Source organism: Microtus oregoni, unplaced genomic scaffold, assembly GCF_018167655.1.
Source record: "Microtus oregoni isolate MIOR12 unplaced genomic scaffold, Mior012 000006F_ref0000085, whole genome shotgun sequence".
Classification (NCBI taxonomy): Eukaryota; Metazoa; Chordata; class Mammalia; order Rodentia; family Cricetidae; genus Microtus; species Microtus oregoni.
This window is the reverse complement of record NW_024543065.1, coordinates 39688112-39708745: the sequence shown is the minus strand read 5'-3', so window position 1 is coordinate 39708745 and position 20634 is coordinate 39688112. Positions and strand designations below refer to the sequence as shown.

The following is a 20634-nucleotide window of genomic DNA, read 5'->3' as shown; positions in this document are numbered from 1 at the left end:
CTTTGTAAAATTAAATTTATAAAGTTCATTTAATTTCATTCATGTGTATTTGTACTTTTTGATTGTTATTTTATTTTATTTTATTTTTGTTTTTCGAGACAGGGTTTCTCTGTGGTTTTGGAACCTGTCCTGGAAATAGCTCTTGTTGACCAGGCTGGTCTCAAACTCACAAAGATCCGCCTGCCTCTGCCTCCCAAGTGCTGGGATTAAAGGCATGCACCACCACCGCCCGCCTTTGATTTTTGATTGTGTTGTTATATGAACATCTCAGTGTAGATGTTCTTGTAAGCCAGAAGAGGGCATCTGATTCATTGGAGTTATTGTGATAGGTGCTTGTGAATTGCAAGATTTGTCAAATGGGTAGTGCACTCATCTCTGAAAAAGCCGTACATGATTTTAAATTCTGAGACATCTCTCCATCTTTCTCAGTATTCTTCCTGTCTATATGACAAAACTTACCCCTCCTTCCTAAGTTCTACTACTCTAACTCATAGGATGAAATAGGATTTGGTTGTCTTCCTCTACAGAAATTAGTTTCATAATCTTCAAACATTTATTCACTCTACTACAAATTTTCTGTATTTTCTCTTATGCTCAAAGTCACACATTCATTCAGATATCAAAAGAATTACTAAGAGTTTCAAATATTATTGTGCACTAGAAAAAGAAAGGAACACACCTCCTATGCACCAATGTCCAAAAACTAGGTCTTAAAAAATATGTGGTTGAGAGGAAGATTATAGGTCACAATGTACAGAAAAGTAGTATACATGACACTTCTGGATATCATCATTAGAAAAAACAATAAGAATCATATGCTATTACGTGCATCTTACATTGTATCATAATGGGTCATTCTTTACCAACACTAGTTGTCAGTTGCAATTTATGAAATGTGTGTTCAAGAAGATGTTGTCTCCCTGAACTTCCGAAGAAAATTTCTTTCTGGCTTTAGCAAAATTATATAGCACTTGGGGATAAAGATGCATCCCAGTACACCTGCACTGGAAGCTAAGATGGAAAAGACCTCCAAAATTACCATCACCTTCCCCTTGGTGCTGTGGTAGACAGGGAGAAAAGTGACCCAGACACTGCAGAACAGAAACATGCTAAAGGTCAGCATCTTAGCTTCATTGAATGTGTCAGGAAGATTTCTGGCCAAAAAAGCCACAATGAAGCTCACTAAGGCAAGGAAGCCATGGTATCCCAGGACACAGTAGAATGCAGTCTCTGAGCCCTTGCTGCACACAATGATGATTTGGCCATGCTCAGAGTGTGGATCGGTGTCAACAAAGGGTGGAGAAAATCGCAACCAGATTGCACATAGAATAATTTGGATGAAAAGACAAATAGTAATGATGTACTTGGGTGCCCGTGAAAGTAGGAAGAAGCCCATCCTTCTTCCAGGGACTGTGAGTTTGAAAGCCAGCAGCACAGTCACTGTTTTGGCCAATACAGTGGAAACAGCCACAGTGAATAAAACTCCAAATATGATTTGCTGCATGACACAGGTAGCTGAATTGGGATGCCCAATGAAGAGCAAAGTGCACAGGAAACAAAAGATGAGTGAGATAAGCAGGATGTAGCTGAGATTCTGGTTGTTGGCCTTCACAATGGGCGTGTCATGATGCTTCAGAAAGACTCCCAGAACCACAGCTGTGAATGCAGAGAAGCACAAGGCCATTAAGGCAAGAGCCATCCCCCAGGGTTCTTTGTAGTCCAGAAAGACCACAGCTTTTGGAATGCACCGGTTCTGCTCTCTGTTGGCATACTGGTCCTCTGGACACCTCACACATTTATCCACATCTGATAGAGAAAGGAAAGTATGATTAGTGCAACTGTAGCCATTCATTGACAGGATAGTTCGATTAAACTTGTTGAAGAAGCATTGCAGAATTGCATTTGTTGCTGAGAATGCAGTTAAAAGACATTACTGCATAATACTCATTGATTATTATGGGAAGTGAAATCAACCAATCACTATTTTATCTATTTTACTGTGTGTTGGTGATAGCATTTGTTATGTTATCAGAGAGCACAGATATTTTCAGTATATTCTAAAGGCTATGATGAAAAGACTGAAACTGATGAATTGACAGAGGGTAAAATCATTAAACATTATATTGCACAGAGTGTATTTTGAAGTCTCAGATCCCATGAATGCAGTGTCTGGTGAGATTCTGTCTGTTTTATGAATGGTCTCTCTGTTGTAGATGGAGACTGTGTCTTCCATTGGAACAAGACATGTGATCTGTTTTTCTGTTTGAATTCAACAACCCAAATGCATTGACATAGAAATGACACTTAACACAATCTGCAGAAGTCCTTGGACTCGGTATATCACATGACAAGACCAAGTTCTCAATAAAAGGAGATAGATTTACCAGAATAGACAATGGGCACAGAATAAAGGACAAAGACAAGAAATAGAGAAAGGAGGAGAAGATTAAAACAACAAGAGACAGGGAGAAGAGATCATTTGTCAGGGTAGATAAAGAATTGCCTCTGGATAGAGAGGAGACAGATGTGGCTATAGGAAAATAGCAGTTTATAAATGTAAAAAGGAAGCCCCATGTTAGGAAGAAGTATTTAATTTTGATAAAATGGGTTAATTAGGATAGCCAGAAAGGAGTTTTTGATAGCTAAATTTCAATATTTTGATAAGTGAACATTTATAATCAATCTAAGGAGAAGGAACTGACCAAATAAAGGAGTAGAGGTTGGTAGAGGCTTTAGGAATATAGAAGCCTCATTATGGTTTCTATTTCTGTAAATAAAAACCATGAAGAGAGTAGCTATTATAAAGGAAATATTTAATTGGGTGTCTTATAGTTTGGATTCTCAGTCCATTAACATCATGGTATACATGGTAGTATACAGGAAGAAAGGGTGCTAGAGAAGGAGCTGAGTATTCTATATCTTTGATCTATTGGCAACAGGAAATAAACTGTCTCACTGGGTATAACCTAAGACTATAAGAGACCTCAGTATCTGGCTCCACCATGACATACTTCCTCCAATAAGATCATACCTACTCCGAGCATGTCACACTGCTTAACAGGGTCAATTACTACCACTGTTCAAACTATCACTGAAATCTAATGGTTTTTTAGCAAGGCAAAGGGATAGAAGAACAAGGCTTGCTCAGCCATGTTTGCCATGCTCAGGCTGGCTAGAGAGCCTTGAGAATAAGTATGTTTTCTCTGGTATGTGGATATTTACATGTATGTGTATATGTAAAAAGTAACAACAGAGCTTGAATATGAAAGTGATTGGGGAAGTGATGGTGAGAATGAGAGAAAAAATTTAGAAATATAATTTTTATGTCTTAAAAGGCAAAATATAAACAAGCAAACAAATTGTCAATTGTGTCCTCATCTAGCAGTATGGATGCTTTATCCCTGATTATTGATTATAAGAAGCAATATTCCTGTCCTGAAGGTAGGATCTCTGGAACATACTTAGAATTAAATGTCCTACCAATTGATTCTATCATCTCTTGGAACACCCTTTCCCCTTCCTAATTTTCATGTATGTGAGATCCAGACTCAGTGAGTGCTCTTGAGTATTAAGTAGATATTGATATAACACCAGGACCTTGACAAAACAAAAACACTCAAGCAAGAATGATAGTACAGAATGTATGACTTGAGGAATAGTGCCCTATTCATATGTTATAAGCTCCACCACTAGACATATAAGAAACATGATTGCGAGTTTTCTGAATCATTAGATAATTTCACAAAGTGATGATGTGCTTCTAGATTTTAAGCCTATTTATCCAAACAATGCGTTTATGGACAAATGTAATTAGTCAATTTGCTTAATGGACTAGAAATTTGCCCCAAATGTCAAGAGAATGTACTGCTCTTGCAGACAAACTGAGGTCAGTTGACAGCATACATGTCTCACAATTTTTTGTTATGTTAACTACATGGGCAAGGGCTGCCTCATATATGCACCTACAATTGTGTACAAATAATCAGTCATCTCACATATATAAGCATATTTGAAGAACTAATCAAAATATTTTGGTTTAGGTAAGATCAATGGTGATGTGACAAACTCTGTTGACTCCCTATGAAAGGCCTTACACTGTCAGGAGAGTGCATGAGAATGGATTTGAGAGAACATGGGGGAAGCAGGAGGAGGGGAGGAAGGAGATTGACATGAAAAGTAAAGAAATGCCAGGTGAGCAATTTAAATAGACCTATAAACTGCAAGGAAAGAGAAGTTGTCATCAAAAATCTTCCAACCAAATAAATACCCAGGGCCAGATGGATTTGTGCAGATGTCTACCAGAACTTTTAAGAAGAGCTAATACTTATACTCCTCAAAGTGTTCCACATTATAGAAACAGAAAGAATGTTGCCAAACTATTTTTTGAGGCTACAATAACCCTGATACCAGAACCAAATAAAAACACAATCAAGAAAGAGAATTACAAACCAGTCTCAATCATGAGCATGGATGCAAAAATACTCAATAAGATCCTGACAAACCAAATACAAGAACACATAAAAAAATCTACCATAATCAAGTCAGTTTTATCCCAGAGATGCAAGTCTAGTTCAACATATAAAAATCTACCAATGTAATCCATCATATAAATAAACTGAAAGAAAAAGGCCATATGATCATTTCATTAGGTACTGAAAAAGCATTGAACAAAATCCAGCACTCTTCATGAAAAGGTCTGAAAGAGATCAGGGGTACAAGGAACATATCTAAATGTAATAAAAGCAATATATAGCAAGCCAATGGCCAACATCAAATTACATGGAGAGAAACTCAAAGCAATTCCACTAAAATCAGGAACAAGACAAGGCTGTCCACTCTTCCCATATATCTTCAACATAGTACTTGAAGTTTTGGCTATAGCAATAAGACAAAAAAAGGAGATCAAGGGAATTTAATTTGAAAAGGAAGAAGTCAAACTTTCATTATTTGCAGATGATAGTATAAATAAGGGACCCCTAAATCTCTAGCAAAGAACACCTACAGCTGATAAATACCTTCAGTGATGTGGCAGGATAAAAGATCAGCTCAAAAAAATCAGCAGCCCTCCTATATACAAATGATAATAAAGCTAAGAGAAAAATCAGAGAAATATCAACTTTCACAATAGCCACAAATAACATAAAAATATCTTGGGGGTAACTCTAATCAAAGAAGTGAGAGACCTATTTGACAAGAACTTTAAGTCTTTGAAGAAAGAAATTGAAGAAAAGAAGATAATAGAAAATGGAAAGATTTCCCATGCTCTTGGATAGGTAGGATCAACATAGTAAAAATGACAATTACACCAAAACAATCTACAAATTCAATGCAATCTCCATTAAAATCACAATATCATTCTTTACAGACCCTGAAAGAACAATAATCAACTTTATATGGAAAAACAAAAAACCCAGGATAGCCAAAACAATCCTGTACAATAAAGTAACTTCCAGAGATATTACCATCCCTGACATTTCTCTATTACAGATCTACAGTAATAAAAACAGCTTGGTGATGGCATAAAAACAGTGAGGTTGACCAGTGGAATTGACCTGAAGACCCGGATATTAATCCACATATCTATGAACACTTGATTTTGACAGAGAAGCTAAAATTATACAATGAAAAAAAAGTATCTTCAACAAATAATGCTGGAATATCATCATGTAGAAGAAAGAAAATAGATCCATATCTATCACCATATATAAAACTCAAGTACAAATGGATTAAAGACCTGGATAAATCTGACCACACTAAACCTGATAGAAAACAAAGTGGGAAGTAGTCTTCAATGCATTGGCACAAGACACCACTTCCTAAATATAACCCCAGGAGCACAGATACTAAGGTAACAATAAATAAATGGGACCTCGGGGGCTGGAGAGATGGCTCAGTGGTTAAGAGCATTGCCTGCTCTTCCAAAGGTCCTGAGTTCAATTCCCAGCAACCACATGGTGGCTCACAACCATCTGTAATAAGGTCTGGTGCCCTCTTCTGGCCTTTGGCATACACACAGACAGACTATTGTATACATAATAAATAATAAATATTTAAAAAAAATAAATGGGACCTCCTGAAACTGAGAAGTTTCAGTAAAGCAAAGGAATAGTCAACAAAACAAAAAGGCAGCCTACTGAATGGGAAAAGATCGTCTATATAAAGAACTCAAAAAAATTACAAATCAAAATTCTAAATAACCCAATTAAAATGGGGTGCAGAACTAAAGAAAGAATTCTTAACAGAAGAATCTCAAATGGCCAAAAGATAGTTAAGGAAATTTTCAACATCCTTAGCCATCAGGGAAATACAAATCAAAATCACTCTAAAATACCATCTTACACCTGTCAGAATGGCTAAGATCAAAATCACTAATGATAGCTTATGCTGGAGATGATGTGGAGTAAGGGGAACACTCTTCCACTGCTGGTGGTAATGTAAACTTGTAAACTGCTTTGGAAATTAGTATGGAGGTTCTTAGATAACTGGGAATCAAACTACCTCAAGATCCAGCATACTATTCTTGGGCATATAACCAAAAGATGCTCAATCATAGAACAAAAGTATTTGTTCAACTATGTTCATAGCAGCATTATTTGTAATAGTCAGAACTTGGAAGCAACCTAGATGCCCTTCAACTGAAGAATGGATAAAGAAAATGTGCCACATTTACACATTAGAGTACTACTCAGAGATAAAAAAATGACATCTTTAGTTTTGCATGCAAATGGATTGAATTAGAAAACACTATCCTGAATGAGGTAATCCAGACCCAAAAAGATGAATATGGTATGTACTAACTCATAATTTGATATTAGCTATAAACAAAGGACATTCAGCCTTGAGAGGCTAAGTAATAAGTTGAACCCTAAGAAAAACATATATAGATCCACCTGGAAAGTGGAAATAGACAAGATTGTTTGACAAAATTGGGAGTATGGGGGTTGGGGGAGAAGGGAGGGTGGAATGGGAAGAGGAAGGGAGAAGAGGGGGAGTTAGGAAAACTTGAGGGAATGGGATCTTTGAGAAAAAGGAAGGACAGAGAAATGAGAAAGAAAAGAGATATCTTAATTGAGGGAGCCATTGTAGTGTTATCGAGAAACCTGACTCTAGAGAAATTCCCAGGAATCCACAAGGATGACTCCAGCTAAGACCCTAAGAAATATAGGAGAGAGGGTCCAATCTTGACTTGACATGTAGTCAGACTGACAAATATGTTAAATATCACCATAGAACCTTCATCTAGCAACTGATGGAAACAGAGGCAGAGACCTACATCAGAGCACTGAACTGAGCTCCCAAGGTCCAGTTGAAGAGTAGAATGTATGGGAATATGAGAAAAGAGGCCATGACCATGACAATGATGGGTATACCCACTGAAACAGTTTGAGTTAATGAGAACTCACCTACTACAGCCAGACTGAGAAGGAACAAGCATAGGAACGAACTAGTCCTTCTGAATGTGGTTGACAGTTGCATGGCTGGGGAAAAAGGAGGGGCCACTTGCAGTGGTATCAGGATTTATTTCTACTGCACTTATTGGCTTTTTGGTTACCTATTCTTGTTAGATGATACCTTGATCAGCCTAGATATAGTTGGGGAAGCCTTGGTCCTTCCGTAAACATGGTTCCTTACCTTTTCTGAGAACTGTATGGTAGTGGGGTGGGAGGGTATGTAGAGGAAATGGTAGGAGGAGAGGGAGTGGGATCATGTATTGGTATGCATAATGAAAAAAGAATTTTTTTTAAAAAAATAGTAAATTAAAAAAGAAAAAGATTAATAAAGATCAAATGCTAAAAATATTTTTTTTTTAATTTATTTATTTATTAAAGATTTCTGTCCCTTCCCCGCCACCGCCTCCCATTTCCCTCCCCCTCCCCCAAATAAGTCCCCCCCCCAGCCCGAAAAGCAATCAGGGTTCCCTATCCTGTGGGAAGTCCAAGGAACCCCCACCTCCATCCAGGTCTTTAAAAATATTTTTGTATAACTATCGTAGTTTTTTATATTTATTTATTATGTATACAATATTCTGTCTGTATGTCTGCAGGCCAGAAGAGGGCAACAGACCCCATTACAGATGGTTGTGAGCCACCATGTGGTTGCTGGGAATTGAACTTAGGACCTTTGGAAGAGCAGGCAATGCTCTTAACCTCTGAGCCATCTCTCCAGCCCCACTATTGTAGTTTTATAGTTGTAAATATCCTTCATTCTCATATTTTTTCATATGCAACACAATTTTGTTAGAGCTTATTTTTATTAATTTAGAGTTTGTTGTATGTGTGAATGCATAGAAATCAGAACACGAGCCCTTTCTACTTATGGATCCTGGGGAGAAGTTTATTTTCGTCTTTAGTAGCAAGAAATTTAACTTTTGTACCATCTTACAACCCCTAAATGACCTTAAAGGGCTTTCATTATATAGAATGACAGGCAATAGGAGAGAAAAATTTATCTAGTTGCCAACTATGTATTATATAACCAACTTTAAACAAATAATCATTTGACTAATATGAACCGTGTAATAAAAACACCATTTGGATAAGTGTGGCTAGTTGCTTTCATAGGAAACCATCTTAATCTTCTACTATTTGACATTATTAACCATGTGCTGTATGTAAAAATACTTTTTATAGAACCCCATATTGTCTACATTATGTGCCAATACGAATCCACCCTTCTTTAGTTTTCAAATCCCATTTTTTTCCTTTGAAAAATTGGACTAGGTCCAAGCCAGCAACCTCAGCGGGAGCAGGCCCAAGCAACTGACCTCCACAGGACCAACGTGGTGGTGCACGCCTTTAATCCCAGCACTCGGGAGGCAGAGACAGGCGGATCTCTGTGAGTTTGAGACCAGCCTGGTCTACAGGAGCTAGTTCCAGGACAGCCTCCAAAGCCACAGAGAAACCCTGTCTCGAAAAACAAACAAACAAACAAACAAAAAAAAACAAAAACAAAAAAATAACAAATGACAATTAGGAATACAGAGTGACCATGGGGAGACCCAATTGACCTCTGGAACACTGAGAAACTTCCTGAGTAACTCCAACTGTCACCCTTACTACATCACAAGGATCAACCATCTGGGCCTTGAATCTACTGGCACCTGGAAGATTGATCACCAGAAACACAGTCAGAACTACATCAATCAGAGGAAAAGATGGGTAGGCAAGTTAAGAACACACAGCACCACAAAAAGCAATATGACACCAACAAAAACTAGTGGCTCTAATGCACCAAGACTTGAACACACCAATATAGATGAAACAGAAGAAAATGACCCAATATATAACTTTAGGAGAATGTTTGAGGCCATTAAAGAGGAAATAAAAAGTTTTCTTTAAAAATGGAGGAAAAAGTCAGAAGAAATCTGTAAATCCTTAATAAAACCAAGAAATAACAATAAAAAAATTAAAGAAATTATTCAAGACTTGAAAACTAAAATGGAGACAATAAAGAAAACACAAACAGAGAATTCTGGATATGGAAAATATGTGAAATGATCAAGAATCACAAATGCAAGCATGAACAGCAGAATACAAGAGATGGAAGAGAGAAATCTCAAGTGCTGAAGATACAATAGATGAAATAGGCTCATTGGTCAAAGAAAACATTTAATTTAACAAAAGCTTAACGTAAAATATCCAGGAAATATGGGACATGACAAAAAGACCAAATCTAAGAATAATAAAAATAGAATAAAGAGAAGTCCAACTTAAAAACACAAAGAGTATATTCAACAAAATCATAGAAGGAAACTTTTTCAACCTAAAGAAAGGTATGCATATGAAGATAAAAGAAGCTTATAGAACACCAAATAGACTAGAATAAAAAGTCCCCTCACCATATAATAATCAAAGCACTACACATCCAGAATAAAGAAATAATATTTAATATTAAGAACATCAAAGAAAAGGTCAAGTAAGATATAAAGGTAGATTTATCAGAATGACACCTGATTTCCCTATGGAAACAATGAAAGCCAGATGGTCTCAGTCAAGCATTATGCAGATATTAAGATGTTATGACCATGGATGCCAGCCCAGACTACTATACCCAGCAAAACTTTCAACCACCATAGATGGACAAAACAAAAAATTCCCTGACAGAATCAGATTTAAATAATACCTAGCCATAATCCCAGCCCTACATAAAGTACTAGAAGGAAAATTCCAGCACAAGGAAGTTACCTACATCTACAAAAACACAGACCATAGATGATCTCACAGCAACAAATTCCAAAGAATGGAAAAACACATACAATAACATAAATGTGCAGAAACCCAAATTAATCACACGTCAGAAAACAGACAAGGTTGTACACTCTCTCCATATCTATTCAATAGAGTACTTGAGGTTTTAGCAAGAACACTGAGACAACAGAAAGAATTAAAGGTGATACAAATTGAAATAGAAGTGGTGAAAGGCTAACTATTAAATGATCATATCATAGTTTACATAAGTGATCACAAAAAGTCTATCCAGGAAATTCTACAACTCAGAAACACCTTCAGTAATCTAGCAGGATACAAGATTAACATGGACATATCAGTAGCAGTCTTTACACAGATGATAAATGGGCTGATAAAAAAAATTAGAGAAACAACCCTTCACAATAACCACAAATAATGTAAAATATCTTGGAGTAACTGTAACCAAACAAGTGGAAGATCTGAATGACAAGAACTTTAAATCTTTGAAGAAAGAAATTGAGGAAGACACCAGAAAATGAAAAGATTTCCCATGATCTTGGGTAAGTAGAATTAACATAGTAAAAATGACAATCTCACAAAAAGCAATCTACAGATTCAGTGCAATGCCTTTCAAAATCCCAGCAGAATTCTTCACAGACCTTGAAAGAACACAACTTCATATTATGAAGCAAAAAACCCAGAATAGCAAAAACAATCCTGTATAATAAAGGAACTTTTGGGGGCATCACAGTCCCTGACTTCAAACTCTCCTACAGAGCGACAGTAATGAAAACAGCCTGGTATTGGCATAATAACTTACAGGAAGGCCAATGGAACCGAATCAAAGACCAAGATATCAATCCGTGAACACTTGATTTTTGACAAAGAAGCAAAAAAAATGAAAAAAAAGAATGTATATTCAACAAATGGTGCTGGCATAACTGGATATAAACATGTAGAAGAATGAAAATATATCCACATGTATCACCATGCACAAAACTCAAATCCAAATGGATCAAAGACGTCAACATAAAACCCACTACACTGAACCTCAAAGAGCAGTATGTGGGAAGTACAGTTTCACACATTAGCACAAGAGACTACTTTTTAAATATAACACCAGTAGCACACACACACTGAGAGAAACAATGTTTAGGGACCTCCTAAAACTGAGAAGCTTCTATAATGGAAAGGGCATGGTCAACAAGACAAAATGACAACCTACAGAATTGGATAAGATCTTCACCAACCCCACATTGGACAGAAGGCTAATTTCCAAAATATTCAAAGAACTCAAGAAATTTGTCATCAAAGAAAAAATAATGCAATAAAAATTGGGTACAGACCTAAACAGAGAACTCTCAACAGATAAATCTAAAATGACTGAAAGACCCTTAAGGAAATGTTCAGCATCCTTAGGCCTCAGAGAAATGGAAATCAAAACAACTCTGAGATTCCATCTTGCACCTGTAAGAATGGCCAAGATCAAAGACAATGATGACACCTTAGACAACAAAGAGGACCCTAAAAGAGATATACATGGATCTAATCTACATAGAAAATAGAAAAAAAATAGAATCTCCTGAGTAAATTGGCAGTGTGGGGATCATGTAAGACCTTGTATACAAGGTCTTTAATTCGCTCATACTGTACTTTGATTACCAAAACTGTTTCGTTGAGGAAAGGAAGCCTACCGTGTATTTACAATGAGTTGAAGATGTATGCTGTGATGTGTTACTTAAAGTAAAAGGTGTATGACATAATGTGCTACTTAAATTAAAATTGTTAATGATTATAGTTCTATAAAACTAACAGAGGATAGTCATATATTTTATTTCTGCAGTGACTTTTTAAGTTCATTTGCTCAACCCTGTGTATTTCACAGAGGATGATATATGTGAAGGATTTATCTCAGCAGCAAGCACTCACTTGTTTCATTAGAAACTTCATTTTGTGGGCAGGGGCTGCAATCAAAACAGCAGGCTGCCATTCCCTGCTGCCAGATTTTTCTGAATCCAGGACCACAATCAGCACTGCACACAGAGTGTGGCATCTGAAGAAAATAAGACACAAGTTGGTATCAGTTTTACCTACTCCTTCTATAACTATATTATTTTGTCATGCTGTAATATCAATAAACTTATTTAATATACACCAAAAGAGTGACCAGATTAAACTTAATATATTTTATAATGCCAATCATATGATTGTATAGACATAAACTGATGTAAAGTTGAATAGCTTCCCAATCCTAGAAATTTAGAAAGAAGAATATGGGTTTTTTTTTCTGTAGGCAAACATTTTATAGCTTGCAAACTGATTTTTATACTTAATTTTCATCACCTTGACACAAAGTACATCAAAAAGTTAGAAAGAAAATTAACTAAAGTATTTCTCTCTATTAAACTAGCCTGCTGTCAAAATACTTAAGCATTTTATTAGTGGGTCATTGATGTAGGACTGGCCAACTCATTGTTGTCAGTGCTATCCCTAGGCAGGGCTGTATGAGAACTAAAGCAAAGAAAGACAGTAAGCAGTGTTCCTTCAGGGTGTATGATTTAGGAGCAATCTCTAGATTCCTGTTATGTCATCCCTTTCCTGTAGCTCATGAGCCAAATCAAACCTCCTCCTCAATTTGATTATGGTCAGTGTTTGATCACAGTAATAGCACAAAAAGCTAGGATGAACGGACATCTGCAACAAGGGGAATATCTCTTCAAATGTCAGATGGAACACATAAACTCCAAATATACCACTGCAAAGCATGACAAATAGAATATTAAGAAAATACAGCTAAGTAGGAAGGGCACGGTGCAATTGTGGTGAGAAAGTGTTGAACTGATGTGTATCGAGCTGAAAGTTGGGGTGTTTCCTGACATCAATGTGCTTTAGAAAGGTTGCAAATACTTGGGGAACATGAAGAAAAGTTAGGTTTATTAAAGTTAATTAAAGAATTTATTAAAGTTTAAAACAAAAAACTTTTTTTTATTGAGAAAAGAAGAAAAAAAACATAAACAAAAAACAAGTTTCCACCTCCTCCCAGCCTCCCATTTCCCTCCCCCTCCTCCCACCCTTCTCCCCCTCCTCCCACCCTTCTCCCCCTCCCCCCACTCCTCTCCCCCTCCCTCTCCAGACCACAGAGCAGTCCGGGTTCCCTGCCCTGTGGTAAGTCCTAGGTCCTCCCCCCTCCATCCATATCTAGGAAGGTGAACATCCAAACTGGCTAGGCTCCCACAAAGCCAGCACATTAAGTAGGATCAAAACCCCGTGCCATTGTCCTTGGCGTCTCATCAGCCCTCATTGTTCGCCATGTTCAGAGAGTCCGGTTTTATCCCATGCTTTTTCGGTCACAGTCCAGCTGGCCTTGGTGAGCTCCCAGTAGATCAGCTCCACTGTCTCAGTGGGTGGGTACACGCCTCGTGGTCCCGACTTCTTTGCTCATGTTCTCCCTCCTTCTGCTCCTCATTGGGACCTTGGGAGCTCAGTCCAGTGCTCCTGTGTGGGTCTCTGTCTCTATCTCTATCCATCACCAGATGAAGGTTCTATGATGATATGCAAGATATTCGTCAGTATTGCTCTAGGATAGGGTCATTTCAGGTTCCCAATCCTCAGCTGCCCAAGGAACTAACTGGGAACCTCATCTTGGGCACTTGGGAGCCCCTCTAGGGTCAAGTCTCTTGCCCACCCTAAAGTGGCTCCCTTAACTAAGAATTGTGGTTCCGTGCTCCCCTATCCACCTTTCCTTTATCCCAATTCTCCTGTTTCCCCAAGTCCCCCCTCCTTCCCTTCTACCTTTTCTCTCCCCATCTCCCCTTACCTCCATCCCACCCCACCCCCAAGATCCCAATTTTCTCCCTGGCAATTTGGTCTACTTCCCTTAGCCAAGAGGATAACTATATGTTTTTCCTTGGGTTCACCTTCTTACTTAGCTTCTTTGGGTTCACCTATTGTAGACTCCGTGGCCCTTATTTATGGCTAGAAACCAATTATGAGCGAGTACATCCCATATTCATCTTTTTGGGTCTGGGGATAGTGATCTATATACAGCTTTAGATTGCTTCTGATTTTTGGGTGCTCACTCTTCATTCTTCAGTATTTAGTTCTGTGTCAAAAATCAGTGTCTCCTGGAGTAGGAACTCCTCCAGCCAGTAACCTTTAAGTTACCAACCAACTTGGGTGTGGCCTTTTATACTATAAATGTTGATATAAAACATGTGCTTGCTCTCTCTTCTCACTGCTGGATTTGGTTCCTGTTCTTCTTTCCTGAAGAGGGCTGTTTTATCTGTGAGTCTACTCCTAAATAAATAATCCTTTATTATACTCAATTCTGAGCTAGTGTGGGACTTCCTTCTAGCATCCATCTTCATTCTATTATACATGGGCTCTTAAATATATTCCACAACATAATTAACTACAAATCTTCTCTTTTTATTCTTTTATTGAAACAGGGTCTCGAAAGATAGTGTTACTAGATCTCAAATCCCTAAATAAAGATTTTGAGTCTTTTATTACACAGACATCTGCCTTGCATGCCTCCTGAATGCTGGAATTGAATGTTTATGCTAACAGATGGTACATTTCTTCCCTTTTTATTGTATTTAATGCTTAGCATTTTGTTTTTATACTTAGTAAGATATTAAAGATTCTTTTCTAGAAGAACAGAGAAAATTTATATCCTTTTTTAATTTCTGCTCATTTCTCTTGAGCCAGAGTCTCTATATGCAACCCTAAATCACTTGGACTTGCTATGCAGGCCAGACTGTCCAAAAGAAACAGGATTTTGTCTACTTCTGTCTCCCAATAGTTTTACTTAAAGATATTTACCACCACATGTTGTGTGAGAGGGCTTGCTTTTGGTCCTGGCCACCCTGCTAGCTTACACCCAAAATAACTACATAGAAATTATATTAATTAAATTTCTGACTGGCCCATTAGCTCTAGCCTCTTATTGGGTAACTCTCACATCTTGATTAACCCATTTCTATTAAATCTGTGTATCACCATGTGACTGTGGCTTACCAGCAAGATTCTAACCTACATCCATCTCAGGCTGGAGATTCATGGCATCTCCATGGCGGCTCTCCATCTGACTCTGCTTTCTTCCTCCCAGAATTCAGTTCTGTCTACTCTGCCTACCTAAGTGCTGCCCTATCAAAAGGCCAAGGCAGTTTTTGTTTTCAACCAATGAAAGCAGCACACAAACAGAAGGACCTTCTACACCAACCACATACACATGCCTCACTTATGCTTTTATTGGAAATTCTTTCTGTTTCTCTTCATGTAGCACAATCTAGTAAATATGACTGCCATATGAAAAAAACTTTTTAATATGATCAGGCTGGAAAAAAATCAGTAACTACAAAAAAAAAAAACCATTATTAAATCAAGATGTGTTTCTTCTATTTTGTCAGGATTTTGTTTGTTTTAAATTTTAACTCTGAATGAATGTTGAATGCTGTCAAGAGTGCTTTCTGTACATATATGGATAATTATGCAGTCTTATACATCAGTATATTTCTGTGCCACATTTACTTAACTTATTTGCATATTTTGAACCATCTTTGTAACCCTTGAATGAAGTTATGTTTATCATTCCAACAGATCTTTCTGTTGTGTTGTTGAGCTACATCTTTTAGTCTTTAGTTGAGAATTTTCAATCCATTCCTATCAAAATGTTTAGTCTCTCATTTTTATATTGTGTTCGATTTCCACAAAATCCCTTTCCATCATATTTATAGAAAATATCTCTTCATGTTTGCAATTGGCATTTGTTTTAAGAGGCCAAAATTAATGTTGATTTTTTTAAACCAATCTTTTTGCTTGTTTACTATGATTAGAGAATGAGAAGGTTAACATTTGTTTTTGAGAATTATTTGCTAATTATTTTTCACTTTTGAGATTGTTATGTTTGATACTTTTTGTTTGTTTGTTTTTGAGAAAGGGTTTCTCTGTAGCTTTGGAGCCTGTCCTATAAATAGTTCTTGTAGACCAAGCTGGTCTTAACTAACAGAGGTCTTCCTGCCTCTGCCTCCTGAGTGCTGGGATTAAAGATACATGTCACCAATTCTGGGTTTATATTTAATAATTTTATACCAACTGTTTTTCCATATGGTGTTCTATTTGTCTCTCTTGACCACTTTTATTCACCTTACTTTTTAGTGTGTAGGGGTTCTTCAAGTGTCTTCTATAGTACTGTCAGTGTGGTTATGAATTCCTATAGTTTATAGACATCATTGAGCATTGATCTGTCTCTGTATTAGTTATGGTTCTCTAGAGTAACAGAACTTATGGAATGTATCTGTCCCTGTCTCTCTCTCTGCCTCTATGACTCTCTAATCCTCTCTCCTAAAGAAATCCTGCTTCAACTTGAAATATTCCCTTTGTGAGATTTCTCTCTATAATTTTAATTGTATTTGTTTGGTCTTTACATATTTTAGTTTAATTTTTTCATTATTTTTGTACCTTTTAGAAAATATTTGTCACATGCTCACTCGGCTCCTTATAACATTCAAATTTTAATGATTTCATTGACTTCTCCTGGAGGATTTGTGTCCTCTTTGGTATTTGGAAATATTGCTATAATAATTCTTTGAATTCCCTTTTTAATATGTCATTAAGAATAATCTTATTTTAGCCTATGACTATAACATTGGAGTTGTATTGCTTTGATGTCTTTAAATTTTTGTTCATTTGTTTTTCAATTCTGGGAGTAGAGCACTGGTTTTCATGTTCGTAATCTTCTGTTTAGCCTCAGGGGACATTTTGTAATGGTCAAGTGAGACTTGGTCAGAGCACACTTGAAAAATAATTTCTGCTCCCTTAATGGATATATAGTTCAATAGCTACACACTCAGGGAGTAAATATCCTCCTTACTTTAAGGAGGAATATTTTGTAGAATTTATACTATCTTGGATACTTGAGACATAATTTTAGATTAAGCCTGAAGACTTTTCTGAACCTATCACCTTGATATTTCAAGTCACTTTATACTGGAGAAACTTGAATTGGATACCTTAAAACCCGTCACGTAAGAATTCACAATTATAACAATTCTTAGACCCATAATGGAAGTCATTATTTATAAATGTTCAAGAGCCATTTCTTTTACTAACAATATGTTCTTCCTACACAGATAAGGGAACTGGACACATACTTCTTTGTGTGAGTGAAAATATAAAAGAATTTATGGGATCAAGTAAAGTTCCTCTAATGAGTGATTTCCTTAACAGGATATATTTCAGTGCTGGAGAAATGATAGAGCTGTAAATAACAATTGCTGCTCATGTCTAAGGCCCTGATTTGGTTTTTAGTTGGCCACTAAGCTGTCTCCACGTCCCAGGTATCCAAATCATTGTGTTGCATTCATATGTACCACATATAGCAGTTTTGCACAGACGTTTGTACACACAAAACACCCAAACCTATTTAAAAGAAAAATGAGAGAAAGAACAAAATTATAATTCATAGGTTATCTAAAGGGGTCATACAAATGTCATCTTACTGTACCGTTAGAGACGCTGGCAATTTAACCTGTTGGTAAAAATGCTTAAAGCATATTATATAATAAAAAATAATGATTCGCATGTGTTTTCTTTGCTCCCTCTTACAATTATCATAGTCTTTTAGTATCTTTATTAAAGGTTTAACAGAAAAGACAAAAATCACTATGTAGTAATTAGAATGGCCACAAGAGAATATGGCTCACTTTACAGGAAATAATATAGAACAGTGGTAAAAAGAAGTTTATTCCAAAATAAATATATTCTAGAATAATAAGAATTCACTGTATGCATGTCTGAAATCCTCTAATAATTGAAAACACCTCAAATCAAAAAATAAACATTCCCTATTTTAAAATCTATTTTTTTGCACTAGGTTACAAATTAGGCACAAATGGACCCATTGACAATGTTACTACTGTACAATGGAAATGAATACAGTTAGGTCAGACCCACCTGTCTACTTCCTGTTGACTGTTCTATCATGTCTTCATATAAATGCAGCTGTTTACCGTGTGGAAAATATGTGCTAAACTCTCCTATCTTTATCTTAAGTCCAAGACCATATGGAAAATTCCAAATCTGAAAAATGTCATACTCTTCCTGAAGGTTTTCTTTCTGGTTCATATTCACTCTGTCCCCAACTGGATTAATGAAGCTTGTTTTCTTCAGAAAGGAATGCAGCTGAAAGAGACACACCATTCTATAGTGTATTTGCTCTTTCTTGAAGTCAGAAAATGTATTCTGAGTTCATCTTAAAGTCAATATTATTGAAGTTTTCCAGGGAACAATCATCAATAAATCAAGTGCACCAATAAAATTATCATAAAGTTCCTAGAATTTAAGTTATTTCATGGGAAACTACCAAACAAAAACACAGACATATATGCAGACACCAAACATTGACATGAAAATACACACAGAGAGTGAGAGAGACATTTAGAAGACTCACATCCATATAGACATACACAATAAAACTACATTTCATACACACATTTAAGCTTTGACACCTGCATGAAAATAAAGTCACACATAGACATATGCACCAAAATAGATACATAGAAACAGAAACCTGCAAAAACACATACACAATCCAATGTACACATGTACACACTCATGAACAAATACACACAGAAAGATATACACAGATAGAAAGACCCACACAGAGATATTGACATAGACAGATTTATGTTCATATCCCAAGATAAATTTACAGAAAGACAGACAGACAGATACACACACATACACACACAGTGAGAGAGAAACAGATTTACACACATGTGCATGCAATACACAACACACAGATAGATAAAAGTAAACACATGCACTGAAAAACAAACAAGAAAATGTTTACAGAAACAAACAACCATACAGAAAGACATTGACAAAAGACAAATTTATACTAGGTAACACAGAGAGATAGATATGAAGATAGACAAGAATACATATGTACAGAGCAACACAGATATACACACAGATACACAGAAACACACACACAGTGAGAACCATCCATTCACATTCATAGATACACATGGATGTCCTGAACTGAAGAATAAGTACTCTTTACTATGTAACTACTCTCACTCAGAAGGTGAAATGAGATCGGCAGAGCCTAACACAGGAATAAAGCAGTTCAGAAAACTTGCAAAAACCATCTCATACACTTATTACCACAATAAATGAGCAAGGATCCATTTTCTCATCATGGACAGGATTAATGAGGAAGAACTGTTAAGTTTACAGTATTAGAACAGGTGTCATGATATTTAGGTGCTCTGTAACAAAAATAAGTCATCTCGCTTGATAAATTGTTTCTTTCACACCATTGTTTTTGCATTAAGATTCATACCAACCTCTAAATTTATATTATTACCAGAAAAAATTCAAGAATCTTTCTATTTTATAAAATATTTTTAAACAAGTAAATTTGGGCATTTGACAGATGCTTAAAGACTATGACATCAAATTTCATCCAAAAGAAGAAACACTACCTTCAAACAATGAGCATAATATCCTTTCCAATTATCCGCTTGTTGAAGAAACATCTCATGGAGAGCATGGGCCACAGCATACACTGCATTATATATGTCATAACTGTCATCACTAAAGGCCATGTCTAAAGTCTGTACCTTTAGCCATTGCAGTGAGGCATTGGATAAACAATTCCTCAAGGTCTTACACTTAGAATCTGAGAGTTTGCAGTTCAAGTTCATCCACTCCAGACTTGCCAGGTATTCATCTGTGTATTTGAGAGGGTTCAATGTCTGGACAAAAATTTTAAAGCTAGAAATCTCAGCATGGTGGTGTGCAAAAGCTAGTGTACCATGGGATGAATTAAGTTGAAAGTCTCTCTTACTTGTGATGACATCCCACTGTGAGGTGGTGACCCATATTCTTTGTATACCTAAAGATTGCCACCTTCTAAAGCTCACAGCTAGAGTACTGTCTGTGTCACCATAAATGACAACCACATTTGTGGATGATGTCATGATTTGGTTATAATAAACTTCAGCTCTTGACTGGAATAAATGCATTTCGACTGGAATCATATTCACAAAGGCAAAGCAAACTGTATTTTTTTCCATCTCTCTCCTCAAGTGTGAGAGAAATTGAATACCCTGATCATTGTCTGAGATGGCCAGTCCAATCCAGTTCCAGTTGAATTGAAGCATCAATGACACCATGGCAATGGCTAGAGATGTGTCTTTAGGGGCCATCTGATACAGAGAGGGAAATTGTTCATGATTGCTCAGGATGGGATGGAAAGGCCCATAGGTAAGGTGAAGGACCTAGGGCACAGGAAGCAACATGAGATAGCATGCACTTTTAAGAGCTTACAAACGCACTTTCAGCAAAGAGTTTCTTAAAACCCTATTACCTGTTACTTCTTCCCTCATCAACAAGTCTCTGAATAGTAACCTTAAACAACACTGTTTAACAAAAGTAT

The 20634-nt window shown here is 36.6% G+C and overlaps 1 protein-coding gene across 2 annotated transcripts in view; it reads right to left on the bottom strand.

The window, feature by feature from the left end:
* Positions 1-901: 901 nt before the first annotated feature.
* Positions 902-20634, bottom strand: part of LOC121449134 (vomeronasal type-2 receptor 116-like) — a 34412-nt gene continuing 14679 nt past the window's right edge. The window contains exons 3-6 of one of the 2 annotated variants that reach the window (XM_041653363.1): positions 19679-20476; positions 18144-18371; positions 12117-12240; positions 902-1806 (exon numbers count right to left, since the gene is read on the bottom strand). In XM_041653363.1, coding sequence (XP_041509297.1) covers positions 902-1806; positions 12117-12240; positions 18144-18371; positions 19679-20476 — 2055 coding nt within the window. Of the gene's footprint in view, positions 1807-12116; positions 12241-18143; positions 18372-19678; positions 20479-20634 lie in introns of both variants that reach the window. The other variant, XM_041653364.1, reaches the window with a different exon arrangement.